Genomic DNA, 20,094 nt, shown 5'->3' with positions numbered 1-20,094 from the left:
TTCAAAACAATAACTCTATCCTTTCTATGATCTTCCTCTAGCTCCAACAGAGTTTTGGTAAAAGTTTTCTTTCTGTAATTATCAGCATTCATCACTACCTTCAGCTCATTCTGGGCTTTAATGCTCCAGAGGCTATTAATAGCACTATCCCATCATTAGGTGTTTATCTTCCATAACTCTCCCTTACTTTTTATCTCTTGTAAATGTATTTTGATCATCTAAATTTCCCAAAATACATTTACAAAGACATTGAATCAATATTCAGGAGAAAATTTCAGTTCATGTTATAATGCTGACAATAGAATGTTTCCTGAAAACATTTCGGTAAAACCTCAAAATAATCAACCATGTTACATGTGGGATTTGGAAACTGGGTATAATCCTTAAGTACAATACATGGTCTACAAGGCAAGTGGCCTGTCAACCAACCTCGTCTCCATTTCTTGCTAGGGCACAGCAGAGTCATTTCACTGGCCCTTCCATTAAGAATAGGCTTGGGGGCATCTGGGTGGCTCAGTGGATTGAGAACCAGGCCTAGAGACAGGAGGTCTTAGGTTCAAATCTAGTCTCAGGCACTTCATAGCTGAGTGACCCTGGGCAAGTCACTTAACTCCCATTGCCTAGTCCTTATTATTCTTCTACCTTGGAACAATACATAGTATTGATTCTGAGGAGGAAGGTAAGAGTTAAGAAAAAATAGAACAGGCTCATCTTTGTCTTAGGATGAGAAAGAACATCAGCACAGACACTTCAGTACAATGGTTTTTGGAATTCTTCCATAGGGCTCATTCTTTAACTTCTATTTTTCAATAATGACTTCAAAAAGCATTCTGAGGATTTTCCTATTTTCAACACAGGCATCATTTTTTCCTAACACCAGTTCATTATAATGAATTGTTGGTTTGTTCACAGGAACTTTAATAAGTGTCCCACATAAGTGATTTAAATGACATACTTGTCAAACTAATGAATGAAAGGAATTCATTCTTTCTATTATTTAATTCCCAAAACAGACTTTGGACAGTTTTATTCCATTTAGAATATTTTGGTCCATTGCCAAAATATCTATATTTCTTAGAGAAATATGCCTGTAATGATATCCTATTTATATCTTAATGTGATTAATATTAAGTATTAAGTAAATTAATTTTTAAAGAAAAAATTCTTCTAGAGCTCTTTATTGATCCAAAGTTTTTTCATGTACTTGTACATAAAGCGCACGGTTCTAAAACCAAAGGGAAAAGGCCTTTTCCTTCCACAACTCAGATCCTTGACTTTTCTCTCTATAGCTGTACCCACACATTGCCCTAGATGGAGTCCCGAAAGATGCTTATGCCAGGGTATGCCAAAAGAACCTCCTTGTGGGACTACCCAGAACCTAACACCCTGACTTCTGGATAACTTCCAATTTTGTGGCACAAAACAATGAGAAAAGGAGCTAAGAAATATGAATTTCCTTCATTCATACCACAAATAGAACCCTATAGCCTGCCATCCCAAGCACACGAGTGCTGCACTCACAATAATTCCTGGATAGTAGCCTCCCACGGTCACATTCTGAGTTCTGGTTGTCGCTGCAAGGCCAATGGTCAGTATGAAGATGGATACCACCAGCAGAGAGACAGCAAATGACAGAGAAATCTGCTTTCTTCTCGCAAACTGCCCTGTGGAAGATGTAAGGGGTGAGGGGTGGAAATCTATTTTAAAAAACAGCATAGATGCAAAAGTAAGTGCTTCAGCAAATATTTAAGTTCAAAGAGTTATGAATGGAGTTTCTCATTATTATTCAGTCATTTTTCAGTTGTATCTGACCCTCAGGACCTCATTTCTGGGTTTTCTTGCCAAAGATACTCGAGTGATCCACCATTTCTTTTTTCAACTCATTTTATGGATGAGGAAACTGAGGCAAACAAAGGGAAGTGACTTGCCCAGAGTCACACAGTTATTATCTGAAGCCAGATTTGAACTCAGTAAGATAAATCTTCCTGACTCCAGACCTGGCATTCTATCCACTGTGCCATTTAAGCTGTCCTTGTTTCTCATCTGCTAATAAACAGCTTTTGAGGGAAGTCATCCAGGAGAGTCAGACTAACCACTCTTTAGCTTAATTTTAAAAAGACAACACTATTGGCTTAATATGTACCTCATTCTTAATTGTATACTATGTTCTAGGATGAAAGACTTTCAGTCAACGCAACAAATAAATATTAAGTAACCAGTGTGTCATACACAACGCCAGGTATTGGGGGGAAGGAATACAAGAATTAGCTGAGACATTGTCTCTTCTTTCATGGAGTTCACTTGCGTAGTAAATTTATTTGAGTTATGTCGCATCTTATTTGGGACGTAATCTCATCATATTTGACATTCATCAGGCAAACAAAGCAAAAACAATTACAAGTGAAGTATTTGGCCTATGCTAGTTTACAGGGACCCACTGAGGCAGAATCAGGATCTTTGCCTTTATTACTACCAACCCAGGGTCTTTGACATAAGAGTTTGCAACATCTTCTGGTCCATGGCCTGCTACCTGTTTTTGTATGGCCAGCAAGCAAGGAACGATTTTTATACTTTATTTAAATAAAAATAAAAATTTTAATAGGCCATAAGGGGCCTCTAAGTAGCACAGTGGAAAAACTCCCAGGTGGCAAGAGTACTTGAAGGTGCAAGCTTTATGCAGGTAAACAGTTACAGTCAATAACCAAATCCAATTTCTCCAATATGGGAAAGTTATTAGGATCTTTGAGCCTGAAAACTTCTAGCCATCTAGTCTATTTTCAGACAGTTAACAAGTTATCAGCATTTATTACTATAAGGCAAGTTATAATTCAGGAATCCTTTGATTAAATGACTTGGGAACGTCACAACCTCTGGGTATCAGTTTCTTCATCTGTAAAATGTGAGACTAAGACTATAATATGAGCTTTGAAGTTCCTTCTAGTTCTAGATCTATGATCCTATGAATCCTGGGTTCTTGATACATCTATATGATCTTTCCAGTTCTAATCTTTATATGTTCCCAGTTCAGCTTTCCCTGATTACCAGATAACTCTTTGCATTTTGTGTCCTTATCTCTCTCTTCCAGTCTAAGTTAAGCTATGCAAAAAGGTATGTGTGCTTTCAATTATCTAGCTTCTACTACACCAGATAGCTTTTGCCTCAGTTCTCCTCTCCAATGAGATTCCAAAGTTCCTTTATGGTTAATGGTTCTTTATGGTTAATGGATCCCCTGGCATATTCATGCTCACTTTCTGTCTCTGTCTCTCCCTTTTTTTTTTTAAGTCTTCCACAGATGCATGATTTCAATGTGAGTGCTCCTTCTAGGGAGTCTCAATGATGCAGGATTTCATGGATATTGGCACACTCTCCCTCCCTTCTTATCCAATAGGATTCTTGTCAGCATCCTCCCATAAAGCCTCTATAGTATATCTACCCAACACACTGAAGGCCTTCCTCTAAACCAGGAGTTTTTCATCTTTTTTTTGGATCATGGAACCCTTTTGGCAGTCCGATAAAGAACAATGTTTTCCTATGTACAAAACAAAATACTTATGATTAAAAAGGAAATTATATGTTTAAAAGAGGTGATTTTTTTCCCCATCCAAATTCATAGACCCTTTGAAATTTCACCAAAGGGTCCATAGACTTCAGGTTAAGAATCCCTTCTCTAAGGGTTTTAACAATTTCTTGAGAGGTTTGTGCCCCCAAAGAGATAATAAGGGAAAAGACTTGTACAAGAATATTCGTAGCTGCATTCTTTGTGGTGGCAAAAAATTGGAAAATGAGGGGATGCCCTTCAATTGGGGAATGGCTGAACAAATTGTGGTACATGTTGGTGATGGAATACTATTGTGCTAAAAGGAATAATAAAGTGGAGGAATTACATAGAGACTGAAACAACCTCCAGGGAGTGATGCAAAGCGAAAGGAGCAGAACCAGGAGAACATTGTACAGAGAAAGTAAAACATTTTAGAAAAATCCAATGTAATAGACATTGCTACTAATAAATGCAAAAGGCCAGAACATTCCTGAAGGACTTATGTAACCACACTGAGAGAAAGAACTATGGGAGTAGAATTACAAAAGAAAAACATATGACATCACTTATCACATGTATATATGGATATGTGATTTGGGGACTAGGCTTTAAAAAAATCACTCTATAGCAAAAATGAATAATATGGAAATAGGTATCAAGTGACAACATTTGTACGACCCAGTGGAATTGCTTGTTGGCTCTGGGAGTGGAGAGGGAAGAGAGGAGGGAAAGAAAGTGAATCATGGAAACATGGAAAAATATTCTAAAAAATAAATTAAAAAATAAAAATAAAAAATAATTTCTTGGGTGTCAGGGAAAAGTGCTTGCACTGTCCATTCGTTGCCCTTTGCCCTCGTTCCAGGACTGGTCCACCTACTTCTCCGCTCATGTATTTCTTATATGAAGTTTTTTAAACCCCTTCCTTACATACAAATTATTGTTGGAAAGATACTGTACATCATTTATGATCCCTATTCATCTCTCCAGTATCTTAAGGACTATGGGAAATTTTGAGTCTCTGCTTCATGATTTGGAACCACATGGTATCACCATAAAAATAGGGATAAGGATAAGATTCAAATTGTGATTTCACTGTAAAAGGGAACTCCCAAATGAGAAAATTTTCACCATGAGTTTCCCTACCTTGAGATCATGAATGCTTTTAAAGTTTTTTAATCATGAAGCACCTGGGAATCACCAAAAGCACTATATAATTTTCTAAACCAATCAATAAGCATTTAGTTTGTTCCTGTGATTTCACTATTTTGAGAAACTTCTGGTAAGGAGAAACCTTCCTTCAATGCAAATCATACATGCTCTGTAATGTCTAGTCTTAGAGAGTTGGAGGGTAGAAGAGAGAAATTAAGAAGTTAAGTGGCTTACCCAGGATCATACTATCAGTATATGTCATCCTGACTCAGACTCTTTATCCACTGCCATACTTCCTGTCACACATACTAAAATATCCTCTCTCGTGCTCTCTCTCTCTCTCTCTTTCTCTCTCTCTCTCTCTCTCTCTCTCTCTCTCTCTCTCTCTCTCTCACACACACACACACACAGACACACACACATACACACACAAAATGCTTTTCAATTCAATGAATTCAATAAACATTCTTTAAATGCCTACTCTATGGAAGAAACTATTTTAAGCAAAGAAAGAATTAAGACAGTTCTTGTTCTCAAAAGTTTACTTCTAGGGAGCAGTAAGAGAACTCAGTGTGTTGAGAGTCAGGCCTAAAGATGGTAGATCCTGGGTTCAAATCTGACCTCGGGTACTTCTTAACTGTGTGACCCTGGGCAAGTCACTTAACCCCATTGCCCAACCCTTACTGTTCTTCTGACTTGGAATCAATACACAGTACTGGTTCTTAGATGGAAGATAAAAGTTTTTTAAAAAAGAAAGCTTACTTCTATTAGTCACTCACAAAATGAATAATATGGAAATATATTTTGCATGACAACACATGTATAACCCAGATTGATTTGCTTGGCAGATCTAGGAGGGGAAAAGGAGGAGTGAGGAAGACAATTTGGATCATATATCTTATGAAAATTTATGTGGAAATTTGCTATTTCATGTAATTGGTAAATAAAATGAAAATTTTTAAAGAAGTCTACTTCTACTGAGTACTAGATTGTAATCACTCACTCACCAAAAATTTACTGAGCATTTACTGTGATGTGCTAGGCACTGGGGGTACAATGACAAAAACTAGTCTTTGCCCTCAAAAAGTTTACAGTCTACGGAAATTCAATCCATCTCACTCTCTTCCTCCTCTTGTGTAAACAACTCCCCCCATCCTCACTTGTCATAAGGTCCATTCAGTGAAACATCCATCATCTAGTGACTAACCTTCCAGTGAAGATCTCCAGATTAGATCTCTCTAGACTAGATTGTTTACAACCACACACAATGGGTGGCCAATTGTACTTGATGACTTTTCAGTTAGAAAAGTCCTAATAGAAGATGGACTGCATTGGCAGAGCCTTCTAGAATGGCTTGGAGAGTTATCTCTAAAGCAAGACTACGGTATACTATCCAGTAGATTCTAAACTTTTTAAGAATAGGAACTGTTTCGATTTTGTCTCTGTATCTGTAGTATCTGGGACAGTATTTTGCACAGAGCAGATTTTACAGAAATCATTTTTGTTATTATTTAGTTGTTTTCAGGTGTGGCTGATTCAACATGACCCTTTGGGGAGTTTTTTTGGTAGGGATACTGGAGTGGTCTGCCATTTCCTTCTCCAGTACATTTGACAGATGAGGAAACTGGGGCCAACAGACTTAAGTGATTTCTCGAGGGTCACAGAGGAAGCATCTGAGGCCAGATTTGAATTCTTGAAGATGAATCTTACTGACTCCAAGCTCTATCCACTGTGCCATCTAGCTGCCTTACAGAAATCATAGGATTATCAGTTAGAGTTGGAAGGGTCCTTAGATAATATCTAGCCTCAATCTCCTAATTTTATAGATGAGAAAATTCAGTCCTAAGAGAAATTTTGTGACTTGCCTCAGATCATACAGATATTAAGTAACAGAGTTCATTTAGGAACTTTGATCCTCTGATTCCAAATCCATTGCTATATCCACTCTGCTACATTGCCTCAAAATCATGAACATCAGCATAAGTTTACATCAAAGATACTATATACTCTGATGGAGGCTTTGTTGGTCAGGAGATCAGTAAGCACTATATCACACACAATCTAAGACAAAAAAATTTCCCCTATGAGCTATATGTGAATTATATTTGCTTAATTTTAAAGCAAATTATAGGGTAATCAAACTATCATGCTCTCTCCATCTTCCTATTATTAGGCTTCTAATTTTGAAAATGTGATTTATTTTTCTTTTTAATTTGAGAAAAAAATAATTCATTTGAGTTATAACTGCTTTTGTCTAGCAGAAACGTAGACACCTATACATCTAAGGTGCTTTATGGAGGATTTAAGAGAAAAAGATAAAGAAGTTTAATTGTCAAATATTCAGAAATAAATTAAATGAAAACATACTAGGCAAATTGAAATAACTTTTCTAATATAAGGAAAACCATTCTATTTTCTTAATCCAGAGAAGGTGACAAAAATACTGCCCTACAAGAGTGACCATTTAATGCAGAGACAAAATGAAGAGCTGGTGGTGTAAGACATCTCTAAGTGCGAGGCAATAGCTCCTTTTTTCTTGTTCTTTGCTTATTCTCACACTTTCACACAATGTTCCATAGGAATCTCTAATCCTAGATCAATTTTGCTCTACTTAGCCATTGTGTTTCCACTTCTGTCCCCTCTGTTAAAACTCACTTCAGCATATGCTTCTTTTGAAAAATTCATCATGAGTCACTCTCCATACATAAAAGCACAAAGAATCAACTCGAGACTACAATGTATTATTAATGCTTGATTGGCCAAAATGATACACTAGAAAGGGCAAAGGATTTGGAGCAAAAAGCTCTTGCTACTTTTTTACTCATGCAATATGGGCATGTCACTTGAATTCTCCAGACCTCAGTTTCTTCACCTGTAAAATAAAGGCAGGAAAAAAACCCTTAAATACACCAAAATATTCATAGCAGTACTTATTGTGATGGTAAATAACTGGAAACAAAATAGGTGTCCATAGACTGGAGGATGTCTAAACAATTTGTGGTGCAAAATTGTAATATAACATAATGCTTATATGAAATTAAGACTGTGATGAATAGAAAGAAGCATGGAAAGACTTGTATGGTATAAGCAGAGCTATAAAACCATTATACTGTGAAAAGGGAATTTGTATTTTTATTTGATCAATCAGAGATTTAGCCTTCCCTTCTATTTGTTTTGAATTTGGGTCAATCAGCAACCAGGGAATTGATCCCACAGGCACTGCCCCCCCCTGGGTGGTACCAGTCTAATTGAGGAATTGTTATTGGTGGGGAGTGGTATAAGAAAGCTAGTAGGTGTAGATTTATAAGATGAGAACCAGCAGGAAGCTGGGAGGGGGGTGATTTTCTGAGGCTGGGATTAGAAGACAGACACTGAGTTGTTAGGCTCTGGATTATAAGGCTAGGGAATTCTTCACTTCCTTTCTATATCTCTCTCTTATTTTCTTTTTCTTATTGATAAATCTAGCTATTAACAGTCTTGTGACTTAAGGGCTAATTATAATTTTTGGCAACCACCCATTATAACCATTACAAAACAAAATTATTTAAAAATATATAAATGGAAAGAACAAAAAGCTAAAAATTAAATGTATAATGATCAAACTCTGCTCTGAAGAAGAGATATCTCACTTTTTTTGCAGAGGCGGGGTACTCTGGGTATGGAACAATGCCTACACTATTGGACTCAGTTTATATGTTAGCTGGTTTTGCCAAATTACTTTTTTTCTTCTATTTTCTTCTTTGTTATAAAGGATAAAGAAGGGGGTATGATATATTTGGGTGAGGGGAGGAAGGTATAAAAACAAAAGATATCCATAAAAATTTAAAATCTGATACACAAAATGAAGGGATTAAATGAAATAATCCTTTTCTGTTCTAATGTTCTATCTATGACTTTAACCATTTGCAAATTAAACAAATGTTGGATTAACCATGAAAAATGGTATTTTCCTTTGGCCCATATATTCCTATGAATTCCCTTATCAAGTCATCCCCTGTATCCTGTCTAGTGTTCTCCAGGCCTAAGAAGATGAGAGCAATGGGCAAGGGTTCCAATAAATATTTATTGGATGATGGACATTAATTTCTCCAACCATTAGCACAAGAATTGACCACACACATTCCTGCCAACTTTTCCCTTCATGATAATCGATAGTCCTTCTGCAGGTACTGAATTTTCTTGTCCCTGTTGAAATTGGACATGAACCAATAATATATGTTTAACTCTGGGCTCTTAAGGTAAAAAATATCCAAATGGATTCCTTTTGTCTTTCATTAAACATGAAATCAAATAGATGTGTCAGAGGGAACTAGTACTTCCTTTCATGGGATCATCAGGATTCAGAGCCTGCTGGAATATTTACATCATTCTTTTATTCAACCAGCATTTATTACATATTAATGATAAGCAAGGGGTTAGAGACCTATATATCCCTTGACTAGCTAACATGGTGCCTGGTACATAGGAGGTGCTTAATGAATGCTTTTTTGTTGATTGGGTATGAAAAAAGAGATATGACCTGGCTCTGTACTGAAGATGCTTACCATCTAATAAAAGGACAGCTACGTGTTTAAATCTATCAGTTGGGACAATGGCTAGGACTGATTTTGCACAATGGAGAACCGAAGAAGACATTATGGTGCTCAAAATACAGTCAGCTCTCTCCTTTCCATAATTGTCAACATGCAAATGCTTCATCCTTGTTTTTTCCCTATAAGCCTTATACCTGACTAGAGGAGAAATGAGTCCAGCAAACATACCAGTTGAAACTCAAGCAGCATCACATATGCCTAGGAAAGGGCGCAGCCTTGCTAAAGGGCTATGCCCCTTAAAAGGAATTAGAAAGAAGACTGTATCTACAGATCAAATCTATATAGGTCATCGTACAGATCAAATTTTACTCCAAACCACTACAATGACAGCTTCATAATAAAAATATTTCAGAGCCAGACAATGGGCCAGATTTCCTTCAAGCAATGCCCCAAACCAGAAAATTCCTGAACAATGAAAGAGTGCTTGTCGTCATGGCATTTGGCCCATGGTACCATATAAGTCAACTCTTTCTTTTTCTGCTGTGTTCCTCCTGGGACCACATTTCCTTCAAAAGTTTGGCTGGGACAACAACTGTATGTGTGTTATATTACTGGGCCTTTATATGGAAGGTCTCAATGGATAGAGCTCTGGACATGGAGTTGGGAAGATCTGAATTCAAATCCAGTTTCAGGCACTTGCAAACTATAATCCTTATTTGCCTCTGTGCCTCATCTGTAAATAAGGATACACTAGAGAAGCAAATGGCAAACTGCTCCAGCCTCTTTGCCAAGAGGGCCCCATAGACAAAGCCCATGTGGTCACATAGAGTTGGACACAACTGAACAACAATAATATTATACATGGATAAGAGACTAGACTGGACAGCATAACTTGGTCTTGGAATAGCCTGTATATGTGACTATACTTTGAAATTAGAGTGGACCATAAAATTGCCTGGGGATGATATTGGGTAAAACGAGGAGAGAATGTATTGTAGAGAGGTTTAAAAGTAATCTGTGGGGACTTCCGGTTAAGATGGCGGCTTAGAGAAAGCTGAAGTTCAGATCTCCGGAAAACCCTTCCCAACCGATCTCAAACGATAAGCTCCTAAGGCGCCGAAATTCAAAACGATCAACAGCACAGACCCTGGGAACCCTCCTCCTGGACCTGGACCCGGTTCAAAAGGTACGGCTCCCCTTAAAAGCCAGAACCCGAGATCCCTCGGACCTCAGGGGTAGGAGCGCAGAGTCCAAGGCTCCCGGAAGCTGCAGCCGCGCTAGGCTCAGAGAGCAGGGTCTGAGGAACAACAACCCTCAGGGTCTTCTACCCAAGTCCCAGTCCGGGTGAAAGTTACTGCCTGGGGCTTCCGCTGCAGAGAGCCTGTCGGTCCCGGTGAAAGTTACTGCCTGGGGCCTCCGCTGCAAAGAGCTGGTCGGTCCAGGTGAAAGTTACTGCCTGGGGCCTCCGCTGCAGAGAGCTGGTCAAAACAACAGCAACCCTCAGGGCGGGCAAGACAGCCTCACGGGCTGGATCCTGCTATCCAAGTCTCAGTGAAAGTCTGTGCTCTCGGAGCTTGGGGAAGCGGCAGCCCATCCCCCCGCAGGCCGACGAAACAGCCTCACGGCCAGGGATTCTGAAGGCAACTTCCGGAAATCGAGCCAGGGGGAGAGTGTGGCCTCGTGGTCCGACCCTTCCATTCCAGTTCCAGTGAGGCATATTCAGTTTAACCCAGGGAAAGCTCATAGAACCATCTGCCCAGGACTGCCTCTGAACACCAGACAAAGACAAGAAAAGCCAATCCTCCACGTTCAGAGATGACAAACTCCACAGAAGCACAGAAGCCCCAAAATACCAAGAAAAATAAGAAGAAAGGGGCGACTCTGGACACATTCTATGGAGCCAAAATACAAAATACAGAGCAGATAGAAGAAGATATACAAGAAAATTCTCCAAAATCTCCCAAAGGAAATAGAAACTCTCCACAAACCCATGAAGAATTTGAATCAGAAAGGACCAAAAAGATGGAAGCCCTCTGGGAGGAAAAGTGGGAAATGATGCAAAAGAAATTCACGCATCTACAAAACCAGTTTGACCAAACTGTAAAAGAAAACCAGGCTTTAAAGCAAGAACTAATAAAGCAAAGCCAAAACACCAAGAAATTAGAAGAGAACATAAAATATCTCACCGACAAGGTGATAGATCTGGAAAACAGGGGGAGAAGAGAAAATTTAAGAATAATTGGACTCCCAGAAAAGCCAGAAATAAACACCAAACTGGACATGGTGATACAAGATATAATCAAAGAAAATTGCCCAGAGATTCTAGAACAAGGGGGCAATACATCCACTGACAGAGCTCACAGAACACCTTCTACACTAAACCCCCAAAAGACAACTCCCAGGAATGTAATTGCCAAATTCCAAAGCTATCAAACAAAAGAAAAAATCCTACAGGAAGCCAGAAAAAGACAATTTAGATATAAAGGAATGCCAATCAGGGTCACACAAGACCTTGCAAGTTCTACGCTGAATGATCGTAAGGCATGGAACATGATCTTCAGAAAGGCAAGAGAGCTGGGTCTCCAACCAAGAATCAGCTACCCAGCAAAACTGACTATATACTTCCAAGGGAAAGTATGGGCATTCAACAAAATAGAAGACTTCCAACATTTTGCAAAGAAAAGACCAGAGCTCTGTGGAAAGTTTGATACCGAAAATCAAAGAGCAAGGAATACCTGAAAAGGTAAATATTAAGGAAAGGGGAAAAATGTTATCTTCTTTTACTCAAACTCTCTTCTATAAGGACTACATTTATATCAACCTATGTATACCAATATGTGGGGAAAATGTAATGTATAAATAGGGGGTAAAGAAAGACCAAATAGAATAATGGTTCTCACACAAAGATTCACAGGGGAAGGGGAGGGGAAGAAAACTCCTATAAGAAGGAGAGGAAGAGAGGGGGGGGGGTTTACTTAAACCTCAATCTCAGGGAAATCAACTCTGAGAGGGAAAAACATCCAGATCCATTGGGATCTTGAATTCTATCTTACCCAACAAGGGTAAGGAGAAGGGAAAACCAAGGGGGGGAGGGGGAGAGGGAGAACAAAAAGGGAGGGAAAGAGAGGGGGGAGGGGGAGGGAACAAAAGGGAGGGACTAAAAAGGGAAACATCAAGGGAGGGGACAAGGGGGACTGATTCAAAGTAAATCACTGGACTAAAAGGTAGAGCCGAAGAAGAAAAGGTTAGAATTAGGGAAGGCAATCAAAATGCCAGGGAGTCCACAAATGACAATCATAACTTTGAACGTGAATGGGATGAACTCACCCATAAAACGTAGACGAATAGCAGAATGGATTAGAATCCAAAACCCTACCATATGTTGTCTTCAAGAAACACACATGAGGCGGGTTGACACCCACAAGGTCAGAATTAAAGGATGGAGTAAGACCTTCTGGGCCTCAACTGATAGAAAGAAGGCAGGAGTGGTAATCATGATATCTGATAAAGCCAATGCAAAAATAGACCTGATCAAAAGGGATAGGGAAGGTAATTATATTTTGTTAAAAGGGACTCTAGACAATGAGGAAATATCATTAATCAACATGTATGCACCAAATAATATAGCACCCAAATTTCTAATGGAGAAACTAGGAGAATTGAAGGAAGAAATAGACAATAAAACCATACTAGTGGGAGACTTAAACCAACCATTATCAAATTTAGATAAATCAAATCAAAAAATAAATAAGAAAGAGGTAAAAGAAGTGAATGAAATCTTAGAAAAATTAGAATTAATAGACATATGGAGAAAAATAAATAGGGATAAAAAGGAATACACCTTCTTCTCAGCACCACATGGCACATTCACAAAAATTGACCATACATTAGGTCACAGAAACATAGCACACAAATGCAAAAAAGCAGAAATAATGAATGCAGCCTTCTCAGATCACAAGGCAATAAAAATAATGATTAGTAATGGTACATGGAAAACCAAATCTAAAACCAATTGGAAATTAAACAATATGATACTCCAAAACCGTTTAGCTAAAGAAGAAATCATAGAAACAATTAATAATTTCATCAAGGAAAATGACAATGGCGAAACATCCTTTCAAACCTTTTGGGATGCAGCCAAAGCGGTAATCAGAGGCAAATTCATATCCCTGAAAGCTCATATTAACAAACAAGGGAGAGCAGAGATCAATCAATTGGAAATGCAATTGAAAAAACTCGAAAGCGATCAAATTAAAAACCCCCAGCAGAAAACCAAATTAGAAATCCTAAAAATTAAGGGAGAAATTAATAAAATCGAAAGTGATAGAACTATTGATTTAATAAATAAGACAAGAAGCTGGTACTTTGAAAAAACAAACAAAATAGACAAAGTACTGGTCAATCTAATTAAAAAAAGGAAGGAAGAAAAGCAAATTCACAGCATTAAAGATGAAAAGGGGGACAGCACCTCCAATGAGGAGGAAATTAAGGCAATCATTAGAAATTACTTTGCCCAATTATATGGCAATAAATACACCAATTTAGGAGAAATGGATGAATATATACAAAAATACAAACTGCCTAGACTAACAGAAGAGGAAATAGAATTCTTAAATAATCCCATATCAGAAATTGAAATCCATCAAGCCATCAAAGAACTTCCTAAGAAAAAATCCCCAGGGCCTGATGGATTCACCTGTGAATTCTATCAAACATTCAGAGAACAGTTAACCCCAATACTATACAAACTATTTGACATAATAAGCAAAGAGGGAGTTCTACCAAACTCCTTTTACGACACAAACATGGTACTGATTCCAAAACCAGGCAGGTCAAAAACAGAGAAAGAAAACTATAGACCAATCTCCCTAATGAATATAGATGCAAAAATTTTAAATAGGATACTAGCAAAAAGACTCCAGCAAGTGATCAGAAAGATCATTCACCATGATCAAGTAGGATTCATACCAGGGATGCAGGGCTGGTTCAACATTAGGAAAACCATCCACATAATTGACCACATCAACAAGCAAACTAGCAAGAACCACATGATTATCTCAATAGATGCAGAAAAAGCCTTTGATAAAATACAACACCCATTCCTATTAAAAACACTAGAAAGCATAGGAATAGAAGGGTCATTCCTAAAAATAATAAACAGTATATATCTAAAACCAACAGCTAATATCATCTGCAATGGGGATAAACTAGATGCATTCCCAATAAGATCAGGAGTGAAACAAGGATGCCCATTATCACCTCTACTATTTGACATTGTACTAGAAACACTAGCAGTAGCAATTAGAGAAGATAAAGAAATTGAAGGTATCAGAATAGGCAAGGAGGAGACCAAGTTATCACTCTTTGCGGATGACATGATGGTCTACTTAAAGAATCCTAGAGATTCAACCAAAAAGCTAATTGAAATAATCAACAACTTTAGCAAAGTTGCAGGATACAAAATAAACCCACATAAATCATCAGCTTTTCTATATATCTCCAACACAGCTCAGCAGCAAGAAGTAGAAAGAGAAATCCCATTCAAAATCACCTTAGACAAAATAAAATACCTAGGAATCTATCTCCCAAGACAAACACAGGAACTATATGAACACAACTACAAAACACTCGCCACACAACTAAAACTAGACTTGAACAATTGGAAAAACATTAACTGCTCATGGATAGGACGAGCCAATATAATAAAAATGACCATCCTACCCAAACTTATTTATCTATTTAGTGCCATACCCATTGAACTACCAAAATACTTCTTCACTGATTTAGAAAAAACCATAACAAAGTTCATTTGGAAGAACAAAAGATCAAGGATATCCAGGGAAATAATGAAAAAAAACACATATGATGGGGGCCTTGCAGTCCCAGATCTCAGACTATATTACAAAGCAGCAGTCATCAAAACAATTTGGTACTGGCTAAGAAACAGAAAGGAAGATCAGTGGAATAGACTGGGGGCAAGCAACCTCAGCAAGACAGTATACGATAAACCCAAAGATCCCAGCTTTTGGGACAAAAATCCACTATTCGATAAAAACTGCTGGGAAAATTGGAAGACAGTGTGGGAGAGACTAGGAATAGATCAACACCTCACACCCTACACCAAGATAAATTCAAAATGGGTGAGTGACTTAAACATAAAGAAGGAAACCATAAGTAAATTGGGTAAACACAGAATAGTATACATGTCAGACCTTTGGGAGGGGAAAGGCTTTAAAACCAAGCAAGATATAGAAAGAATCACAAAATGTAAAATAAATAATTTTGACTACATCAAACTAAAAAGCTTTTGTACAAACAAAACCAATATAACTAAAATCAGAAGGGAAACAACAAATTGGGAAAAAATCTTCATAGAAACCTCTGACAAAGGTTTAATTACTCATATTTATAATGAGCTAAATCAATTGTACAAAAAATCAAGCCATTCTCCAATTGATAAATGGGCAAGGGAAATGGATAGGCAGTTCTCAGATAAAGAAATCAAAACTATTAACAAGCACATGAAGAAGTGTTCTACATCTCTTATAATCAGAGAGATGCAAATCAAAACAACTCTGAGGTATCACCTCACACCTAGCAGATTGGCTAACATAACAGCAAAGGAAAGTAATGAATGCTGGAGGGGATGTGGCAAAGTAGGGACATTAATTCATTGCTGGTGGAGTTGTGAACTGATCCAACCATTCTGGAGGGCAATTTGGAACTATGCCCAAAGGGCGACAAAAGAATATCTACCCTTTGACCCAGCCATAGCACTGCTGGGTCTGTACCCCAAAGAGATAATGGACACAAAGACTTGTACAAAAATATTCATAGCTGCGCTCTTTGTGGTGGCCCAAAACTGGAAAACGAGAGGATGCCCATCAATTGGGGAATGGCTGAACAAACTGTGGTATATGTTGGTGATGGAATACTATTGTGCTCAAAGGAATAATAAAGTGGAGAAGTTCCATGGAGACTGGAACAACCTCCAGGAAGTGATGCAGAGCGAGAGGAGCAGAACCAGGAGAACATTGTACACAGAGACTAATACACTGTGGTATAATCGAACGTAATGGACTTCTCCATTAGGGGCGGTGTAATGTCCCTGAACAACTTTCAGGGATCCAGGAGAAAAAAAACACCATTCATAAGCAAAGGATAAACTATGGGAGTGGAAACACCGAGAAAAAGCAACTGCCTGAATACAGAGGTTGAGGGGATATGACAGAGGATAGACTTTAAATGAACACTCTAATGCAAATACTATCAACAAAGCAATGGGTTCAAATCAAGAAAACATCTAATGCCCAGTGGACTTACGCGTCGGCTATGGGGGATGGGGGGGAGGAAAAGAAAATGATCTATGTCTTTAACGAATAATGCTTGGAAATGATCAAATAAAATATATTAAAAAAAAAAAAAAAAAAAAAAAAGTAATCTGTGGGCTCAGTGGATAGAGTGTAAAACCTGGAGTCAGGAGGATGTCAATGAAAATCTGGCCTCAGACACGTCCTAGCTGTGTGACCCTGGACAAGGCATTTAACCCCAATTGTCTAGCCCTTACTGCTCTTCTGCCTTGGAATTGATTCTTGTATTGATTCTAAGACAGAAGTTTAGCATTTTAAAAAAGCAAATCTGTGGATATTACGACTGAGGCAGCTAAGTATCCTGAATAGAGTGTTAGACAGGGAGAAAGAAAGACCTGGATTTGAATCCTGCATCAAACACTTTAGCTCTATGATCCTGATCAAGTCACTTAACAGAAATTAACAGAATCTTAACAGAAGTGAGCTTCACTTGCCTTACTATAAAAAAAAGGATAATAATATTACTTTATCACAGGTTGTTGAGGATCAACTCAGTTACCATATGTAAAATGCTATGCAAACCTTAAAGAACTACAAAACTGCTTAAAGAAATGTGTAAATGCTAGGCAATAGTTGTAGTAGCAGTAGTAGGTAGTAGTGGTGGTACATGAATATAATGGAATATTACTAGACTCTAAGAAATTATGAATATAAACAAATCTGAAAAACACAGGAAGAGACTATTATTACCATGTATTTCCAAAAATGTTTCAAGGGAAAATACAAACTAATTTTCCATGAAGAACAATGGTAGAAATTCAAAGGACTTCAGGGATTATGGGATCATAGGGAAAGAGATTTAAAGCCAACTCCCTCATTGGCACGAGGTAAGGAAGCTGATAAAAGAGAGATGATATCATTTACTTACTCAATCTTAAAGAACTAGCAAGTAGGAAATCCAGATCTTTATAATCCAAGGTTATTTGCCAGTACTTCATTAACCACTAACCATCAGCATTCAGTCCCATTTCATTTCAGTGTATGTGAGACTTAAGAACTGCTTCAGGTGATCTACGCAAAGAAAGTCTAAGGCAGGTAGGGAGTACAGTGATTAGAGCACCAGGACTGAAATCACACATACTAGCTCTATGATCCTAGATAGGTCACTTCACCTCTGACTACCTTGGTTTCCTCAACTATAAAATAAGATTAATAACACCTACCTTTGAGAGTCATGAGATCAAATGAGATATTTGTAAAATGCTTAAAACTGGGCATATAGATCCTTAATAAATACTTGTTTCTTCCCTTCCTTCCTTTTCAGAAGATAGTCAAAATGGACTTTATTTAATTCCACACTTTGATTTTGTGCCACCATAATGGCAGAGATGTATGGGGCGAACACTGTTTGCATGTCCAGAATCACTAGTGTTAGGACTTTGGGATCAAAATTAGAAAAGCCTCTGAAAGAAAATTCCACAACTTGCAAACTCTTCCTTTGTTTCAACTTACAACCTAGATAATTTTCTCTGATGCAACTCAAAGACCATTTTCTACTTTCTAATTTAATATTGAGAATGTTGCTTGTTACTCCGAACCCTAACTCTCTAATCTTCCTAGTTCTTTTAAAGGCATCACCTTCCTTCTGGTCACACTATTTATAAATTCTTTCTCCCTCCTTTCACATACCCAATCACTTAACAAACCTTATGAGGTCTAGCTCCACCATCTCTCTCCCATTTATCCCCTTCTCGGCACTCCCACGGCCACCACCCACCCTCCTTCAGCCCCAACACCTAGGCAACTGCAATCCCTTCTCTCCTCCTTCCATTCCACCTTCCACACAACTGCCATCATGATAGCTCTAAAGCTGAAGTCCAACCACATCAATCTTCTGCTTGATAAATTGCAGTGGCTTCCTATTACCACTAGGATCAAATTTAGATTCCTCTATTAAGCATCTAAAATCCTTCCCAAGCTGGCTCCAGACTACTTTCTAACTTTATTATGCATCCCTTTCTTGTCCTTTCTGGTTTGCCAAACGGATCTTTTTGCTATTCCTTATGTAGGACATACTCTCTCTTGTATCCCTTTCTTTAAAAACACATAAGATAGGGGGCAGATAAATGGCTCAATGGATTGAGAGCCAAGACTACAGATGCAAGGTCCTGGGTTCAAATATGACCACAGACACTTCCTAGCTGGATGTCCCTGGCCAACTCACTTAACCCCCATTGCCTAGCCCTTAGCACACTTCTGCCTTGGAACCAATACACAGGATTGATTCTAAGACCAAAGGTAGGGGTTTAAACATACACACCCATACACAATAGATCAAGCCTGTAATACACTCCTTTCATACCACCATCTCTTTCAATCCCTCCTTGTTTATTCATTTCAGTTGTCTCATGCTCTTCATTGGCCCCATCTGAGGTTTTCTTCGTGAAGATAATGGAGTGGTTTGCTATTTTCTTCTTCAGCTCATTTTACAGATGAAGAAACTAAGGCAAACAAGGTTAAGTGATTTGTTCAGAATCACACAGCTAGTACATATCTGAACTCAAATTTGAACTCGGGTCTTCCTGACTCTAGAACTGGTGCTTTATCCACTCTACCACCTAGCTGCCCATCTTTTAATCCTGAATTTTCTTCAAATCTCAGTTCAGGTATCCCTGACTACATTATGCTTTCTTCACCCTTCTGGCTGCTAGTGATTCATCCACTATTTAAAAAAAAAAGATATTTGCTTAGTATATACTTCTATATAAACATGTTTTTATTTTCCTTCTAGAATGAATACCCCTTGTGGGCTAGAACTATTTCATTTTTATCTTTTTATCCTTAGGCACAGTGCTTGGCTTATAGAAGACACTGATTGACTGATTTCTCCTCTGAGTGATGACGTGACTTTTATTAAACCAGAATTCATTCATTCTGAGCAAGCTTGGTAAATAACTTGGTTAATCAAAACAAATAATACTATTGCAGGGAGGAGGTCTGGGAGTAGATGGCTCAGTGGATTGAGAGTCAGACCTAGAGATGGGAGGTGCTGGGTTCAAGTTTGGTCTCAGGCACTTCCTAGCTGTATGACCCTGGGCAAGTCACTTAATCCCTATTACCTAACTCTTACCACTCTTCTGCCTTGGAACCAATGCACAGCTAAGATTCTAAGAGGGAAGGGAAGGTTTAAAGCATGTCATCAGATACAATGTCCCAGTTGTACATTATCTCTACTTCCCCTCCCCTTATTATAATTATTTATCCTCATTATTAAGTATGATTGCTAGCATTTATCTAACAATTTAAGGTCTTCAAAGCTCATTATATTTGTTAACACATTTGATAACACACAAAAGTCATCAGTGGTACAGGGATTCGAGTGCCAAGCCTAAAACCTGGAAGACTAGAGTTGAAATCTAGCCTCAGACACTTACTAGCTTTGTGAGGGGAGCAAGTCACTTAATCTTTGTTTGCTTTGGAGACAGATAGGTGGCACAGTGAATAGAATGCCAGGCCTGGAGTCAGGAAGTGAACTTAACTCTGTTTATCTCAGTTTCCTCATCTG

The 20,094-nt window shown here is 38.2% G+C and overlaps 1 protein-coding gene across 1 annotated transcript in view; it reads right to left on the bottom strand.

Moving 5' to 3' along the window:
* TMEM255B (transmembrane protein 255B) overlaps positions 1–20,094 on the bottom strand; it is a 150,971-nt gene that overhangs the window by 125,916 nt on the left and 4,961 nt on the right. The window contains exon 2 of the mRNA XM_007501236.3: positions 1,522–1,664. Within this exon, the coding sequence (XP_007501298.1) occupies positions 1,522–1,664 (143 nt within the window). The remainder of the gene's footprint in view (positions 1–1,521; positions 1,665–20,094) is intronic.

This window comes from Monodelphis domestica, chromosome 8 (genome assembly GCF_027887165.1).
Source record: "Monodelphis domestica isolate mMonDom1 chromosome 8, mMonDom1.pri, whole genome shotgun sequence".
Classification (NCBI taxonomy): domain Eukaryota; kingdom Metazoa; phylum Chordata; class Mammalia; order Didelphimorphia; family Didelphidae; genus Monodelphis; species Monodelphis domestica.
The sequence above is the reverse complement of the archived record's forward strand: the minus strand, read 5'-3'. Positions and strand labels throughout refer to the sequence as shown.